Raw genomic sequence first — 18,548 nt, forward strand, 5'->3', positions numbered from 1 at the left:
CAAACCTGTTAGTTGTATCATAGTGCACTATGAAACTCCAATAGTGAACACTGGGCATGAGGGCAGCATAAATGTACTAGCGAGAGGAAAGGTGCCTTGTTATTAAGCTCAGTAAGCTCTGGTTAAATCCCCATAGTGACAGCTTTTCAAAATCTCTCAATAAAAGACTTTTAACATTAGCTCTTCCATGGCTATTCACCCTACAAACCAGCCAACCTGACTTATTCACCCCCACAAACACAATACAGTATATTACAATAAATGTTCTCCAAAAATTAAAAACAAGAAAGAATTATACACCTTATTTTTATCACTCAATATACAAACAATCTTTGATCAATAGTATAAATCATGCAACTGTATAAAAGACAGCATTTCTTATTTGTACAAATAGTGCTTTCATAGTTGATTAACTTTACAATGCTAAAAGGTACTCTCTCTATGGATATATTGCTTGATAGTTTACTATAACCAAGATATTACTCCCAGTTGATCGCATCATTACCAAGAAGCCTAAAATGGGCACTGGAGCCGTTGGATCCCTATGCATAGCGAGAGGGATTTTCCAAAGTACTCAATATTAGCCTCACTCTGCTCCCACTGAAATCAATGATGAAACTCCCAGTGAATGGAGTAGGAGCAGAATTTGGCCAACAATGGCTTTTCAAAACCCCCACCTTTCAGATAGATTCTAAGATATTAGAAGGATGTTTTGGAAAAAGCTCCAGGACCACTGGGAGGGCTAAGAACATGTACCGTATCACCTACATATGGACAAATCCCTCATAAAGCTATTGGTTAGGTTCAGAGCTGGGGTTTTTGATTTTTCAGCTTGTTTATAAAGAGGATGAATTACTCTGAGGTAACAATGAGGTGGGGAGGGGGGGCTACATATATATATGGCAGAACATAAAGGACCAAAATCCTCGCTTCAGGCATTTTGCCACTGACTTTGTTGGGACCGGGGTTTGGCTCAATGCATCATGTGGTTTTTGACAGCCATGTTCCAGATTGTTTCATTCATTCTTAAAGAATCCCTTTCCTTGACTTTAACACTACTGAATGTTTGCTATGCGTTCACTCTTAACTGTGTTATACCTGAAGAATATTACATCCTTCTCTCAAAATTACCTTAATTCCCATTAACATTAATTGGAAATTATGACCATAATTCCCAGTCCATACATTTTAAGGAAATACTGGTGCCCTGGAAACCTGTGCAGTGTTCAAAGCAGACAGAACGTCTGGCAGGGAGACAGAAGTGCGTCATGAAAATCTCATGCTTTTAGCTCGCACCCCATCTTGAAAGAAACAATGTAATCAAAAACATGCTTGCAAAGTGGCAGTCTTATCTGCCTACAACCTTCCCCAGATGAAAAGCAGTGATCCAGTCACTTCATTATTTTCCACTCAATTTTTTTTTCTGACACTTCCAAAACCTGAAGTCCTTGTTCAGTTTTCAGTCAGTCCCTATTTGGTCCAAACTCCCCTTAATTTAACGAGAGTTTTGACTGAGCAGATCACAAATCAAAATTGAATAAAGACATCAGATTTGGCCCATGTGCTATGCATGGCTCCAGTTGGATCTCTGTGGGCAGATCCTTGTTCTCATGAAGAGGACTTCAGTGGGGCTCAGTGCAGATCCTTTTGCAGGATTAGGGGGCAATGATTTCCCCCCCCCCCAAAAAATAAGAAACTGTGGAAGTGGTGATCAATTGGCATTTTGATTTATTACTTTAAAGCAAGAAAATAAGACACACTCTCTTTGGTCCTAAAGCAAACCATTTAAAAAGTTACGTAAAGGTGTCTTGTTTTTCTTTTTGATAAATCTTTTTTCCTTATTTTATTTTATTTTATTTTTAAAAAAAAGTCTTTTAAAAGGCATATGTTAGAGCAGAGAAGAAACAAAACGTATTGGGAAAGCAAAGCTAAAAAAATGGGATTTCAATATAAAAATCCGGTTTAGTGGTGATTTAACAACAACATTACAAAACACTCGGGTGAAGTGTCCCGCTTGGCAGTATAACTATACAGAGTTTAAAATTTCATTACTGTACATTTTCTTCAGGAAGGGGGGATACAAAGAGATACATCTTCTCACTTTGTCCTGACTAAAGTGTTTTCTCACAGAGAAATGTGTTCCCAAAAAAAAAAAAAAAAAAAAAGCTAGGGCAATTTTACCAGCAGGCAGTGAAGAGGTAGCAGCTTGTGGACTATAGTAGATGTTAAACTTCTAACCTGAAAAATGAATGCTTGTCAGGAAATGCAAAGTGTCTCATTGACATTCAGTTATTCATCACCAGACAGACTGAGGACACCTCATGGACTTCTCAGTATGAAGCGCTTGAATCATTTGAAGTCCTGTGGTCCTGTTAAATTCGATCTGGAATACACATACTTGATCTTCTGTGCACAGGATAAAATTCACATTTGTAGCACAAAGCCTGAGTAAATGGGTTTTGCACCAAAAAACCCCCCAAAACAAAACAACCCCCCCCCCCAACCAAACAAAAAACAACAACACCCAAACCTATGTGGAAGTTGAGAGGATTTTCCTCCCAATCAGCAGGTAGGGCATAGGGCGCCTGCTTAGCCCCTCATAATTGCTGCTATCATCATGAGCTGAAGTAGTAGGCAATGACTGCTGTGCCTTCCCCTCTAAGAAAATTTTGGGCCAGTGGATCTGTATTGTGTGTAGATTCCCTGGCTATGGTCCCTCTATATAATTCTGCCTACAGCCGCCCCATCCCATGCAGGCCTGTTTCCTTTCAGAGGAAATGCAATGCTATCTATCACTTCAGGGCCCTAAAGATCAGCTGAATGGGATAGGAAGGAGCAGCAAATCAACCTTAAAGATTAAAAAAACTTGAGGAGCGCCATGTATTCCTAAGTGCTCTGACCAAAGAAATTCATCAGGTTATTTCGCTTCACTTGGAAGTGAGACAAGGGCATCGGACCCTGCAGAAAATTTACTTTTTATGATATATTGAAACATTTTCACCATTTCCCAAGCCAGCTCCTTCCCAGTGCAAAACAAAACAATTTACAGCCAAGTGAGCTATAGTACACTGCACTGTACACAGGTTTCAGAGTAGCAGCCGTGTTAGTCTGTACTCCTGTTCTTTTTGCACTGTACACAGAACACTGAAAAACATCAAATGAACTTGAAAATTCTGACTTAAACCTTGTTTTTTCCGGTATTTTGCAGTTTACCTTTATGATGTTGAAATGTAGTGTTTAAAAATAGCATTTTAACATTAATTTCATATTAGTTGCTAAGCTAGTGATTGTGGTATGGTAAGTACACACAATGCTGTTCAGAGTCATTCCTCTTTATGTGAGAAATTAGAGGCAATATTTTAAAACTCTTTCCCATGTGAGAGTCTATGATCCTTTAAAAGCTGTTGTGCTCTGGTAGGTCTCTCTCTATTCAGGCATATTTTTTAAAAAGACATTTTATGCACACAACTCCTGATAGACCACCCTTTAAAATGGTTCTGGTCTATCATGTATTAGTATTTAGGGAAACTCTTTTATAATGGACCTGACTATAGACTCTTAATCATAATGGCATAATTGGTGCTGCTTTATTATTAATCAACTTGCAATTTTAATTTCCTTGCAAACTACTCAAAATGAGAATCTGCGTTTTGCTCAGATATTGCAAGAACATTCTCCTTTAGCTACTCTCCTAGTTTTAAACTGGAGGAGCTCTGACCACTTTATAATGGAGACCACTCTGAATGCCCAGGAAAAATGATATATATATATATATATAGTCTACGTTATAATTAGGTTCTACTCTAATGCTGTAACAATTTATATAGCAATACATCTGTAATCACACTTTAAATATAATAAAAAACCTTTTCTTGTTATACAGACCATCTCTATAATACAAAAACCACGAAATCCCATTCCAACACAGCAACTAATACCCTCGTTTGACAAAAACCAGTGAGCAACTTGGATACCAGTGAAATATTGCTCAGTTATACCTACAGTCTTTTTCATATCAGTTGGATCCTGGGGCTAGATTCATAAATCTTCTAGCAAATTGGTTATGGACAGATAAAGCTACATGGGCTTTGTGATACTTCACTGGCCACTTAGGTTTGTTTGATTGTTTTATTGTAGATCACTGAGTGGTGACACACAGCTGTTTCATAGTCATCATATGAAACTGTACGATTTATTCTGAAATCTAGCACACTCTAGAGGAGGTGATCTGTAAGAGATCTTGAAGTGTAATTTATCATTGCCTTTATGCCTGTGTACAGGCGCATATGCTCACTGTTGCCCTCTAGTGACTTGCCCACAGAAAGGATAAGGGACTTTAGACTACTACCAGCTGAGATGGTTCACCTTTATCTCAGCTATAGAGAGGCCTGACTAAATTGCCTGAGATGCAGAAGGAGAAGGGTTATAGTCCTGGATACAGTATAACAGCAGCTTATCAGGATTCCACAACAAAGGTGAAAGTGACACATAACTCCCATGGATTCGTTTAGATCGCTACAATACAAAGAGGAATCTTTGCTGCTGCACAATTTGTGTGCTCCAGTAAAAAAAATCAGATCATTTAAACCACACATTTACTTATTTTAAATGCATTGAAATGGTTTGATACAATGAAGCTGAGCTGATATGCTAATGTGCTCATTGCCCTTCTTTTCTGCTGGTGTTTGAATAACTTAGGGCTGCCTATTAGGAAGTCATGACACATTTATCAGAATTATTTAAAAATATTGTTAGTTCATAAACCTAGAGTCTGTACTACATAAATTAGGATAGTTCATAAATTACAGACAATCTTGCATCAGAAGCTGGCTCCTATATTCTCTCTGCTATGTTTTCTATTAAACAATAAATAAAAAAAGAGAACTCAATCTTAGATTTCTTAAACACTCTTAAAGGATATAGCTGCGTGACACTCAGTGGCTTTCGTGGTGGTCATGTTACAAAATCCTCCAGGAACCATTTAAAAAATGTAGAGAGGTTAATCTGTATTAAATAGTTTCCATGCTACATAATGCTGGTAACTTAGTGTTTTTTTTTTTTTTTTTTAATAAACACTTTTAAAGCTAAAAATGTCACTGAAACATTTTGGGAATAACATTGGCAAGACTGTAGGAAAAGATGTAGTACTGTATTGTACTGTATTGCTTTGAGTAGTAGACTTAGTAAATGATCCATGACGTCTGTTGGAAAGTCGTCTGACAAACATACAATCCCCATGTGAGCTTGTTAATGGGGGAAAAAAGATAAAAAGATTGTTAAAATGACTGTGTGTGTCTATGTGAGCGTGTGTGTGTCTGGCGCATTTTGAACATGGCATTAAAATTTTGCTCTCAGGTACACAAGTATAGATCTGGGGTAAACTGTACTTGAGAGCAGAATTTTTTTCAATGTTTTAGTTACAAGGAAATAATACAAGTTGTTACATATTCCCTGTAAGGCTGTGGCTGGGCTCCAATCATTGTGAGTGAGATGTGCCCAAAGAGGATAACAATAAATTGATCACCTTTGCACTCCAGCTCCAGACTCTGTACTGTTAGAGACACATTATTATACGTGTACTGGTTTTCAATGACAGTCTGCATTACATTGATCTAACATGAGAGATTTTACACAGTCAGTCTTCACCCCTCCCCCCCCAAAAAGCCAACAAAACAAACCTGCCATGACAACATTTTAAGGGCTTTGGGCCTGATCCTGGACTCAAATGCAATATTTCAACTGGAATTTACATTGAGGTATTCCAAACATCGCAGAGGAGGAGTGAAATTTGACCATTCCCTGATTCTATAGGTTGCATTGATGTCTCAAGTATACATGTTACATATTTTCTGTTACAGTTTTTATGTCATCTCAAGTAATTTTCCAATGATTAACTATTAATTATGGATCTTAGCATGCAAATCGCTTGCTTCACATCTGGCTTCAGATCCAACTATTTGGCTAAAATATTCTTTCCAGCAAGACAGTGGAGGAATGCCTCCATATTACTATTACTCTTTGTAATGCTTTAACTATTTTTTCCCTACTCCTTTCAAAGAAGACAGCAAAAATGTTAACAAAAGGTATTAAAAGAACTTCAGGAGTTTTAAAAACTACACACAACTTAAAGAGAACCAATCTCTGTAACTTTTTGTGCTACAATGGTTTTATGTACAATAGATATATTGTATATTTATTATTAAACCAAATATTGATTTGGCCTATTCCACTGTGACAATTAGACAACCAGGCTTGGACTTCAAAGAAGCCTGTGGCATTCCCAGTCCCCGATTTCAGAAGAGTAAACTAAGCAATTGCATTCAAACACTTCCGACTATTCTTTTTCCTCTTTGATTCATTATCACTGTATTTTCTTTATACCTAGCATAAAGAGACCACCCTAACACAGCAGCTGTAGTCGTGTAAGAGACAACGGATTCCCGCACAGTAATACAGCAATTGGCAATATTCTGCCACAAGTTTAACAGAGTATATTGATGTATTTCCCCCCCCCCTTTTCTTTGCAATTTTTATACAGGAAAAAAGTTTTTTGACTGAGCTATTTTAAAAAAAACCAACAAAATCTCATTTCCTTGGGTTGCATTTTTTGTCTTAGCCAAGTTTAATTTAGTGTAGTTGCACTCTGATCACCAGTTCTCTCACAAATAACCCAATTAACACCTTTTGCATTTCCTTGCTCTTTATGGAAAGTTTGTCCAAATGAGATTGAGACAAAGGGAACCGACACTTCATTTTTCAGTCATAGCAACATCTTTAAAAAATTTGTTAAAAATGTAATTTGACAAATCTAGAGCTAACCAATGGAATGGAAAAAAGAAAGGTTTGCATTCAACATACAGAAAACAGACTTGTGAGCACTTTATAAACATTTACAAACAACTCTTCTGTGTGCTGAGTTCTTCCTGCTGGTCTCCAACAGTAGTGGTCAGTAAAGTAATGTGTGCTGCCATCCAGTCCTTGTGCTAAATACACTGTGGGTTATAAAATTTCACCAACCTGTTCCATTTTAAAAACTACTTCATCAAGCAGAATCTCCACACTTCTCTCTGACTCATTTTTTTCCTCTTTGTACCAGTACAGTAAATAAAGTCAATATTTAAGATCCAATAATTTGGAATAGCTATTCAACTTTCAAGAGTTTGAAAAAAAACAACCACCTCTTCTCAGGGGATTTAATAATGTATTGCTTCTTTTTTTTCCTCGTGGTCCGAGAGTCACATAACAGTACAACAAGCAAGCGTCTCATCTTGTAAAAGATCCAAAAATTCCATTAGAAATGTTTATAAAAATATGCATTGTAGAAAGAAATTCTTACAGTTAATCCCAAAATGGCTTTTTATAATGCTACCATTTGAAAACAAAAGGAATGCATCTGCAATTTCTTATCTGCAGGAAGTTCTTGCTCTAGTCCAACATGCATGCATGTGTATGGTATGTGCCTAAGTTATGTATGTGGATGGACAAGGAAAAGCCCCAAATATATAGTAAAATGAGCTTGGTGAATTCAGCCCACCAGCTTGAAAGGAAAAGCGTGTCTGTCAGTGAATTGTGATTGCTCTTCTGTCAGTTCATAGCTTGATCCTGCAGCAGCCAGGTGGTTCATCTGGATTTTAGTTTGTATTACTGCAAGAAGAGAGAGTTTTTCTGTGGTCATGCTGAGGCTTCAATGTATTCACTTTTTGGTGCTGCTACCCTTAAGTATTCAGGATTTTCTGCTGCAGGAACTTTAAAGATGCCATTAGCCTTAGTTTCCTTAGGAAAGTAGTCCTGTTGGTAGTCAGGATTGTCCAGATTTATTTGGTGATTGGCTGTTTGGTCCCAGTACGGGGAGCTCTCAAAAACCGTTTTGACAAAAGGAGACTGGCTTGCGTTGAGATACTCTGGGTTGTTCACTGCTGTGCTGTGGGAATTCTGATAGCTTGAAGCTGTAGAGGGCTTTGGGTTTACTGGGAGGGAGATGTTGTTGTAGATTGGATTCTGTTCTACAGATGCCGATGGTTTTTTGGGGATTGACTGATTGACATATTCTGAGATTTAAAAAGAAAGCAAGCAAGCAATAAAGATATGTAACTAATGCAGCCCTTTAAATGATCTGATGTGTATTTTTAATCACGTGGAAACAATCTTTTCACACATCAGCCCACAAGTCTTTTGGATCTTTCTCAGGATTCCAAGACTAAGCCAAAGGCAGGAAGTTCCATTGAACAAAGGTTCAAGGAATCAGATTTTCAAAGCAGCCAAGGGAATTTAGCCACACATTTCCCATGGCTTTTAGTGAAGTGTGTTTGCCTAAATCCCCATGAGTGTTCTGAAATCTGAGCCAGGGAGTTTAGCTGAGAGCAACCAAATATCTGGAGAAATACTTAAAGACAATGGAAATGCAATCAATCAATCAATAAATAAATAAATAAAAGACCAACAGTAACTGAGACCCCATATCCCACTATTACAATGCTCAATGCTGGTTCTTTCCCTTACTCAACTGCTGTACTATTTGAGGACAAAGCATTGCGAGTATATCATTTTATGAAAACATCCTTGTAACACTCTTACTGATCTTTTAAGTCAACCAGTTCTGGTTACAAAGAACTACTATACAAGTACATGTGAGACTGCGGTTAGCAACACTGTGTATTTCATTGTGCCATCCATTCTGCTTGAATATATTTCTGTTTGGAAAGCAGTAAAACAGCAATAACAAGAAGCAGAGTTTCTACAATAAAAACAATGAAGAGGACTAAAGAGTTCTTAGAAGAGACTTTCTGAAATGTCTGATTGGTAGAAAAAAGAAAAAAAAAACCTTGATAAGGCACCCACAACAAACAGTAGAAATCTGATTGGTGGTGATGGTGAATGATATGTGGTCAAAAAGCTGTCAGAAAAGATCTAGGAAAAAAATGAAAAGAAAAATTCTACACAATTTTCCCACCCCTATTTATTGACCAGTGACGAAAAATTGTGGGGATCTTTAGGGATCCTTTGCTGAGGGAGGGGAAGGAAAATGATTACCCAGAGATCACCAAGAATCCTCAAAGATCTAAAAGAGAAGCCGATGGCATTCCAAGTTGCTGATCAATGAATGAACTTGAGGATCAGGTGATACCTAGCAGATGTACTCACCTGGAGCAGGCAGGAAGCCATCATCTATGCTGTCTTCCAAGATGATGCCAGTTGGATCTGAACTGTAGCGCTGGACAAAGCTGTCATCCCTCACGGGGTATCTCTGCTAGGTTAAAGGTACAGGTTAAGAAATCGAGTATAGAATAGACTATTTCATAGAGGCTAGTGTGTACAGGTATGTGTATGTGCAGAAAAAAAAGGGGTGGGGAGGAAGAGAAAGCCAACATCTGGTGATGAAATTGAGGCACTATCTCTGCTAAATCAAGACTTGATTCTTTAATTCAGTTCACAACATTAACACAGTGATGAGATACTTCTAACAGTAGCTGCTCACATTTACTTACCCCATTTCTATCAATGCAGGTTGTGGCTGAATTGCTGCTGGTAGCACTCTTCAAAAGAGAGAGAGAGAGAAAAGATATTTTAAAAAGAGAAAAATATTGTCTGACCTGGGAAATGACTAATTCTAAACAGTTAGGTGTGTGAACATGGATGAAATATCATACCAACGAACTCAAGAGGGGAGTCCGGGATGTGGCGGGGCTGTTGAAAAATCCCTGGTGTGGAATGAGGTACTCGTCTGCATCAACAATGTCCTCCATGTCCTCCTCTTCCATCAAGGTCCGATAAAACTTGGAGTCCGTAGGGCTTGGCAAGTGCATTCTTTCATCTCCCTGTCAACCAAACCACAGTAAGAGCAGCTTGCTGGACACCCTCCTGCCTGCACTACAGCAAAGCAGCTGATTTCTGCTGCTACTGCTGCTGTTCTCCTAAGTAGCTCTTCTTTCCACATTAAATGTTAGCAAATGTTCTGAAGAGCACAATCCTGCCTGGGCAGAGAAATGGACTCAGTGGTCTAACAGGTCTTTTCCTGTAACTTCTTTGCTTCTATGAAAGATGAAGTAACCTGACATTCTTAGTCACATTTCTGTTCCTCATATCCATATTTATTATTTGTTCTGTTCTTTATTTTTAAGCAATATGGTAATATGCTAAAGTATTTACTGTAACAACTTGGAAATGGACTAGAACAATCAGTGTTACAGTTTTCTTTAACTGAAAGAAGTAGCATGAGACTATATTGTTGATGTTCATGTGGTCCGGTTTCTTTTGAGATTTGGTCATGGAATCATTGAACTCCTTAGCTTGCTCATCTGTGAGCATACCATGTGTATTATTTCATATTTGCTGTTATTTCCCCTGGGCATCTTTCTAAGTGACCGTTTGACATCTTGGTTTCCTGGTAAAACAAACCGATCAATACCTGTATAACAAGATAGCGCTGAGGGTCTCGAGCCATTTTGGAGAATTCTGATATCAACTCACGAAACTTGGGGCGACTGTCTGCATCTATCATCCAGCCTGAAGGGACAGTATGGAAAACAAAGCACAAATCAAATGATCTTAGCTATTAAACCTGAAGAGAGTTTTAAAATAAGATGTAAAGGATAGGAACTGTATTGTGCTTGGTACATGTGAAGCTGTTACATCAAACTGTAACAAATAGAAATCCATTCACATCAGCTTTTCATTAGACTTTATTCTTTGTTCCTTTTGGGCATTTAAGAACAACACCCCTGCTCTTCTTGCAAGACCAAAAAAATAGAAGACATGGTAGAAAGATTCCTGCTTAGCATCAACATGCAGGGAGTACCCTCTTTTAACTCCTGCTTGCATAGTCCTCCTAAAAGTCAGGATCCCTGCTCCACACAAGCTCACTACATAGCAGCCCACAGGATGGGGCAGGGAGTGGTGAACCAGGAGACAGGGAGGGGATGCAATGCTATGCAGGCCCTGACATACCTCCACTCCACCTGGCAGATCTGTGAAGGCTATGTCAGCTTCAGAGCCACTCCACAATGGTGTGGGGAGGATTCTCTCCCCCATTGCCCTATATATCTGACCAGTACCTGGCCTGGTGACGGTATCTGGATTTGCCTCTAGTGCGCCAATTTTGTTCTCATTTACACAGGTGCATCTCTCATGGAAATCACCTGGGTAACTGAGACCAGAACAGGGCCCCATGAGTAACTGTTGATTTTTAATCATCTCCTATGCACAGCACCCTACAGATAGGCTAACAGAACTGGACAGACTTTCTGGGACAAAAAGTTGATTTGTTGAAAAATGGAGTTTCAGCTGATCTGACACTATCCGTAAATTTGACATGATTAGTTTTGGCCAGGAACCAGCTTCAGAGGAAGGGATGAGTGGAAAGAAAGAAAGAAAGAAAGAAAATAAACATGCAAGTCATCTTTAGCCTGGTAGTTAGGGCACTTGCTTGGGAGGTGAGACACCCAGGTTTGAATCCCCACTCTGGAGTAGTGACAAACTCAGATCTTCCTCTCCCGGTGAGCATCCTAACCACTAGGCTATGGACTATGGTAGGGTGGGTTGTGCTCAGTCTCTCCTGTTGAAGCTATTCCACTTTGTCTAAATCCTTAAATATTCATTGGAGCAAGGAGTTGAACACATGTCTCCCTGTGGTTTACTGAATTCCTGTTTCTGCAATAATGGCTTCCACTTTGCTCAGATACTCCAGCCTATGCAGGAAATTCATCTCACTATTGGGGTAAATGGGGAATCTGAGATATGGTTGCTATTGTAAAGTAATGTCAATTCATTTTTAAAAACATGCTGGTTAATTGAGCTGCGGGTTGAATATTGTCACGTACCTTTAAAACCAATAAACTTTGCTTTATAACAACTTTGAAAGAAAACCCAATTTACAGTTGGCTCCAGTGGTGAGATGCATTTCCGCTGCCCTAACTTCTGTACGGAGGGGCAGCATCTTTCTTCATTGCTAATTATTCTAAATGAAGTCAATGGATCTATAGTGATTTACACTAGGGCAGAAACTGGCCCATTAGATTGAAAACAGGTTTTAATATATAATATTAAGTTAATTTTATACATATTTTAATGTTTAATATTTTATTGGTTTAGATTTTTATTTATAATTTGATGTAGTGATTATTTTGCACATTTTATTAGTTTTGTCTTTCTAAGTTGACATGATTTTTTTTTTATATTTCAGTTAAGGTTTCCTTTAAGTGTTTCTACAGTCTTCATTACTAAATACAATATTGGGCCTGATCCCATTATAGTTGGTAAAACTCCCACTGGCTTCAATGGGCCCTTTGGTAGAAACTCATGTTTAGATTTCTTTTCAGATTAGAAGTGTGTGTCTTTATTTGGCTGATCTTTTACCAGTAAAATTGTATTTCAGATCTCATAGAATCATAGGACTGGAAGGGACCTCGAGAGGTCATCTAGTCCAGTCCCTTGCACTCAAGACAGGATTAAGTATTATCTAGACCATCCCTGACAGGTGTTTGTCTAATCTGCTCTTAAAAATCTCCAATGATGGAGATTCCACAACCTCCCTAGGCAATTTATTCCAGTGCTTAACCACTCTGACAGTTAGGAAGTTTTTCCTAATGTCCAACCTAAACCTCCCTTGCTGCAATTTAAGCCCATTGCTTCTTGTCCTATCCTCAGAGTTTAAGAACAACAATTTTTCTCCCTCCTCCTTGTAACAACCTTACAAAACTGTTATGTCTTTTCCAGACTAACCAAACCTAATTTTTTAAATCTTCCCTCATAGGTCATGTTTTCTAGACCTTTTATTAATTTTGTTGCTCTTCTCTGGACTTTCTCCAATATGTCCATATCTTTCCTGAAATGTGACGCCCTGAACTGGACACAATACTCCAGCTGAGGCCTAATCAGCATGGGGTAGAGCGGAAGAATTACTTCTCGTGTCTTACTTACAACACTCCTGCTAATACATCCCAGAATGATGTTTGCTTTTTTTGCAACAGTATTACACTGTTGACTCATATTTAGCATATGGTCCACTATGCCCCCCAGATCCCTTTCCACAGTACTCCTTCTTAGGCAGTCATTTCCCATTTTGTATGTTTGCAACTGATTGTTCCTTCCTAAGTAGAGTACTTTGCATTTGTCCTTATTGAATTTCATGCTATTTACTTTAGACCATTTCTCCAGTTTGTCCAGATCATTGGGAACTTTAATCCTATCCTCCACCGCACTTGCAACACCTTCCAGCTTGGTATCATCCACAAACTCTCTATGCCATTATCTAAATCACTGATGAACATATCTAACTATCTTCTTACTAATCGTTATTTGCAGTGTTGTTGTAGCCATGCTGGTCCCAGGTTTTGAAAGAGACAAGCTGGGTGAGGTAATATCTTTTATTGGACCAACTTCTGTAGGTGGAAGGGACAAGTTTTCAAGTTTACACAGAGCTCTTCTTCTAAATCATTGACGAAGATATTGAACAGAACAGGACCCAGAACTGATCCCTGCGGGACCCCACTCATTATGCCCTTCCAGCATGACTGTGAACAATTGATAACTACTCTCTGGGAATGGTTTTCTAACCAGTTTTGCACCCACCTTATAGTAACTCCATCTAGATTGTATTTCCTTAGTTTGTTTATGAGAAGGTCATGAGAGACAGTATCAAAAGCTTTACTAAAGTCAAGATATACCGCTTCCTCCCTATCCACAAGGCTTGTTATCCTGTCAAAGAAAGTTATCAGGTTGGTTTGACACGATTTGTTCTTGACAAATCCATGCTGATTGTTACTTATCACCTTATTATCTTCTAGATGTTTGCAAATTGATTGCTTAATTATTTGCTCCATTATCTTTCCAGGTACAGAAGTTAAGCGGACCGGTCTGTAATTCCCCAGGTTGTCCTTATTTCCCTTCTTATAGATGGGCACTATATTTGCCCTTTTCCAGTCATCTGGAATCTCTCCCATCTTCCATGACTTTTCTAACATAATCGCTAATGGCTCAGATAGCTCCCCAGTCAACTCCTTGAGTATTCTAGGATGCATTTCATCAGACCCTGGTGACTTGAAGACATCTAACCCATCTAAGTAATTTTAAACTTGTTCTTTTCCTATTTTAGCCTCTGATCCTACCTCATTTTCACTGACATTCACTATGTGATAGACGTCCAATCACTGCCAACCTTCTTGGTGAAAACCGAAACAAAGAAGTCTTTAAGCACCTCTGCCATTCCCACATTTTCTGTTATCTCCCCTACCCCGCAATTGAGTAGAATCTCTATTAGTATTCAACCACAGACCTGTCTTAACTTGCTGCTTAATATTTCTAGAACTACACTAAATCAGGAAATATTGTGAATTCCAGTGAAGTATCATTGTCAGTGCTTTGTCTGCATAGCATGTGTATAAATGCTTCATTACCATGCACTAAGGGAGGTTGTGAAATCAGCTAGTTGGTCCATTAGATGTGTCAAGATCTCATTTTAGCAGGCTAACCCTTTTCGGATGAGTGATTTATTGTTATCAGTAGTAGTAAGAAGTATGTATTCAGAGATTCCTAAAACCATAACATTAGTAGAAGTAAATTCTTTGAGTCAAAGAAAAGTTTAACCTCTTTGATGACTTTGTACATTTTATCTAAGAAAGTGTTTAAACGCCACCTAGTGGGCTGCTTGTGAATGTCTTCTAATGTACTTACAGTAATAAGGACATGGAACCAATGCCGCAGAAACTTGCTTTACCAAATCTGCTAGCGCCTGTGCATTTATTGTAATGACTGTGTCTAAGTAATAAAAAATTGGGGGTCAGACCAGTTATGAAGCTCAGGATCCTGGCTCAAAGTCTTCATGTGCAGCCACTAATATTGTGATTGTCTGCGGTTCTCAGACATTTTTTCCTATTGTGTTTGTTATTGAATGAAATTAAATGAAAACACAGGAAGAGAAGTCAGGATTGATGATTCAGTGTGCAAAATTGGAAACCTGGGGCTATATTCTGACCTCAGCAACACTAGAGTAATTCTGGAGTAATTCCACGGTTAATCTGGATTTACACTGGTGTAATCTAAGTTTTTATACCATGCTCACTACCACAATGATGAGAAATGAGAATTTGGACTCTGAGCTGTAGTTAAAGAAAAATCTGCTGTCTTGTCTGAAGCATGAGATGTCTGAACATACCACAGTGATGTTACTCTTCTCCTATAGCACATAGGTATGTTTTCCTGTGAATCTCAGGAATACAGCATAGCATGCAAATGTTCCCTAACTAGAACCATTTTCCTTCTTACTAATATGAACTACATGGACATGTACAAGAACTGAACTCACATTTGACCATGATCATATAGACATCAATAGTACAGATAGGAGGCTGAGGCAAACGCTCGCCCTTCTCCAAGACAGATGAAATTTCACTGGCTGGGATGCCATCATATGGTTTTGATCCAAATGTCATTAATTCCCAAACAGTGACACCTGAAGAATAGGAGAAAGGGACAATGTTAGAGTCTCATCAGGTCACCAAGGATTCATGATGTTCCCAAAGCACAGCAGACCTGGTCTGTTTGACCTAGGAACAGCACGTATCAGAGAGAGTGTGGAGGCATTAACCTTTGTTTTAGAGCTGCTAAGGCTCACTAAAGGGGCCATCATTGTTTATTCACTTGCCAACTGTTCATGGAGGAAGAAAATGTTCCATCTTACAGAAGTAGCTATTTTAATGAGGTCCGAGTTAACAAAACAAATTGAAATAATCAGGCCTTTTCTTTCTTTTTTTTTTTTTTTTAGGGTTTTACAGAAGGTAAAATCTCAATGTTCAACTCTACTTCATGACTTCACCTCTTCACAACAGAAAGGTATTAGGTTGCTAATTACTGATTCCAACCCACAAAGTGTTTTTTTTTTTTAAATAAAAGTTTTGTTATTGTTTTAAATAATCTCTTTGGAGGTAAAATAATATCTCCTCTCTTTGAAGGCTTTCTAAATTAACTGCAGCAAAATATTTTCTTTCAGCACATCACCTATTCCAAGCTGTAGCCGTTACATGATGCTGTCCATTTGCATGGGCCCTAAAATAGGAATTTGGATGTGAAGAAAATGTATTTAAGTGGATTAATAGGAACATAGGAATTTCCATACTTGATCAGACCCAAGGTCTTTTTAGTCTACCTATCTCCAAGCACTTCACAGAAAAGTGAAAGAAATAGTGCTACAGCCATTATGAAATTACCTGATCCCAGGGAAAATTTCTTCCTAAACCCCCTAAATTAAAGGTTGGCTTACTCCAGGAAGCGTGTATACAATGAATTCTCAGGTATCATCTCAGTAAAAAAACAATTAGTGTATATTCCTACATAAAGGAGATTGGTGTCCTAACAACCGGACTTTATGGAGTTTTAAATGACCATATAACACAATTTCCTTTTGAATCAAATATTGATTCAAACACCTATGGGCCAATGTAATGGGCATTCAAGCCCAAAATTCAGTCTACCTTAAACGTGCTATTTTCCGGGAAACGAATCTTTTACCTATTCAATTGCAATAGTCTCTGTATGTTTTAGTTCAAAGGCTATGAGTCTATCAACCTTTTAAATATATTCCCTATGGAATACTGTGAACTCTACTTAGTCACTGTGTCACTTGTTTGCTCATGGACTCAGGAAGGTAATTACTTCTAGCCATTGTCAGTTGGTGTAAATCAGCGTAGCTCCATTGAAGACAACAGATGCGCTGATTTACATCAGCTGACATCTGGCCCAATTTACACAATCTGTCAATCTGCCACTATGGTTTTAGCTTTTAGGCTAGCTATGCTGACCTCCCGTTATCATGCTACTTTTTAGGGAGGTTGGTTACTTTTAACATTGTGCCGTTTGGGAAGTATACCTGCACAACTTCTCCAAAGAACATGCTCCTCCCTATCCCCCCAAAATGTGTATATATGTATAAAAACAATTTGACTGTCTCTCTTTCAAGGACAAAATCTCATTCCCTATTCAAATCAATGGGAATTTTGCTTCGTTAAGAAGCTCAAGATTTGGCCCATCATTAATATTTATTCTTCCCATCATTTTGGTATAAGACCCTGTTATAAGTATCATAAAAGGATGACTGAATATCTGGAGAAAAATTGGCTGTGTAGTGTCCCTAACAAATCTTACAATTGTTCTCACCCATCTAAAATCATTATGATCACATTTTTAGACTTACCATAACTCCAGACATCACTTTGATGGGTGTAGATTCTGTGTAAAATGGACTCCAAAGCCATCCATTTGATAGGAACCTAGGAAGATCCAGTTAAGCCATAAGACACCTACCTCAAATCTAGGAGCAATACTGTTAGAACAACAGAGTTGTTTATATCAATAATTTGACCGTAGGCAGAAAATCTGAGATGTACAGCAAGCAACTTGAGTTTTACAGGGATCAATTATCATTGTTTTGATTTGTCACTCTGAGTCTGGGAACTTGGATAATATTTTGCTTTTTAGTACAAATATCTCTGATAACTCAGTTTTACAAAATTCTTAACAGTTGAACTTTTATAAGATTTTTTTTGTTTAAACATCTCATATCAGATCAGGGCACAAATCCAATCCCAGGCTGTACAGTGAAGACTGATCGGAGATCAGATGGTTTCCATTTATTCTCTCTGCAATATTCACAAGCAGCTTCTCTTTAATTTCTCATTAGAGCATATTCCCTCAAACTGGGGTGTTGAATGAGATCTGACAGGCCCTTCTTCATATATAAATATATAGTATTCCCTTTCTGTTCATAAACTACACATTATTTGGTATTGTCTACATGACAGAATTCAGACTTGCCCTTTTTTTAAAGTTCATCTTGGCTTTTCCCAGACATTATGGGTGGAGATTTTCAAAAGGGCTCATCATCGGCCTACCTCTGTTCTCACTGAAGTTACATGGGGCTAACTCTGCTTGCATTAAAGTCAATGGACTCACAATGGCTACAGTGGGAACAGAATTAAGCCAATGCTGAGCACTTTTGAAAATCCCACCCTGATTGTCTCATTTTTAAAATGAAGATTCATACACAAGTGCAAATATCTACATCCAATGAAACACATAAAGATGGTTATCTGATACTTCTTACTTTGCCTCCTTCTGCATAGTACTCTTTTTCCTCAGCACCAAGCAGTTTTGCCAGTCCAAAGTCCGTGATCTTCACATGTTGAGGAGTCTTCACAAGGACATTCCTGGCAGCCAGATCACGATGCACCAAGCGACGTTCTTCCAAGTAGCTCATTCCCTACAATATACGTATGACATGCAATTGGCATACTTCTCTCTCTCTACCACCCACACTCACTCTGTACAGGAGAGGGGAAGATAAAGGGTCAGATCTGCAGCGTGGGTAAATGGGCACAGCTTGACTGGGATCAAGCCCAAGAAATCTACATACAGGATGTTACTTTCTAACAATGGGCCAAATGCTGCTCTGTGCAACCCGACTGAGTTCAGTGTGACTCAGAGTAGAATTTGGCCACCATGTTAATATACATATGTCGATATACGTACAGGTTAACTTCACATATACTATAAATACATCA

The 18,548-nt window shown here is 38.4% G+C and overlaps 1 protein-coding gene across 1 annotated transcript in view; it reads right to left on the reverse strand.

Annotated features, from left to right (window-relative positions):
- Positions 1 to 5,537: 5,537 nt before the first annotated feature.
- LOC112113132 (epidermal growth factor receptor) overlaps positions 5,538 to 18,548 on the reverse strand; it is a 216,991-nt gene continuing 203,980 nt past the window's right edge. Inside the window, exons 21-28 of the mRNA XM_026654036.2 lie at positions 18,092 to 18,247; positions 17,183 to 17,258; positions 15,299 to 15,445; positions 10,406 to 10,503; positions 9,648 to 9,815; positions 9,486 to 9,533; positions 9,142 to 9,244; positions 5,538 to 8,048 (exon numbers count right to left, since the gene is read on the reverse strand). Coding sequence (XP_026509821.1) covers positions 7,672 to 8,048; positions 9,142 to 9,244; positions 9,486 to 9,533; positions 9,648 to 9,815; positions 10,406 to 10,503; positions 15,299 to 15,445; positions 17,183 to 17,258; positions 18,092 to 18,247 — 1,173 coding nt within the window. The 3' untranslated portion in view covers positions 5,538 to 7,671. The remainder of the gene's footprint in view (positions 8,049 to 9,141; positions 9,245 to 9,485; positions 9,534 to 9,647; positions 9,816 to 10,405; positions 10,504 to 15,298; positions 15,446 to 17,182; positions 17,259 to 18,091; positions 18,248 to 18,548) is intronic.

This window comes from Terrapene carolina, unplaced genomic scaffold (genome assembly GCF_002925995.2).
Source record: "Terrapene carolina triunguis isolate 2854851 unplaced genomic scaffold, T_m_triunguis-2.0 Scaffold179, whole genome shotgun sequence".
Lineage (NCBI taxonomy): Eukaryota > Metazoa > Chordata > Testudines > Emydidae > Terrapene > Terrapene triunguis.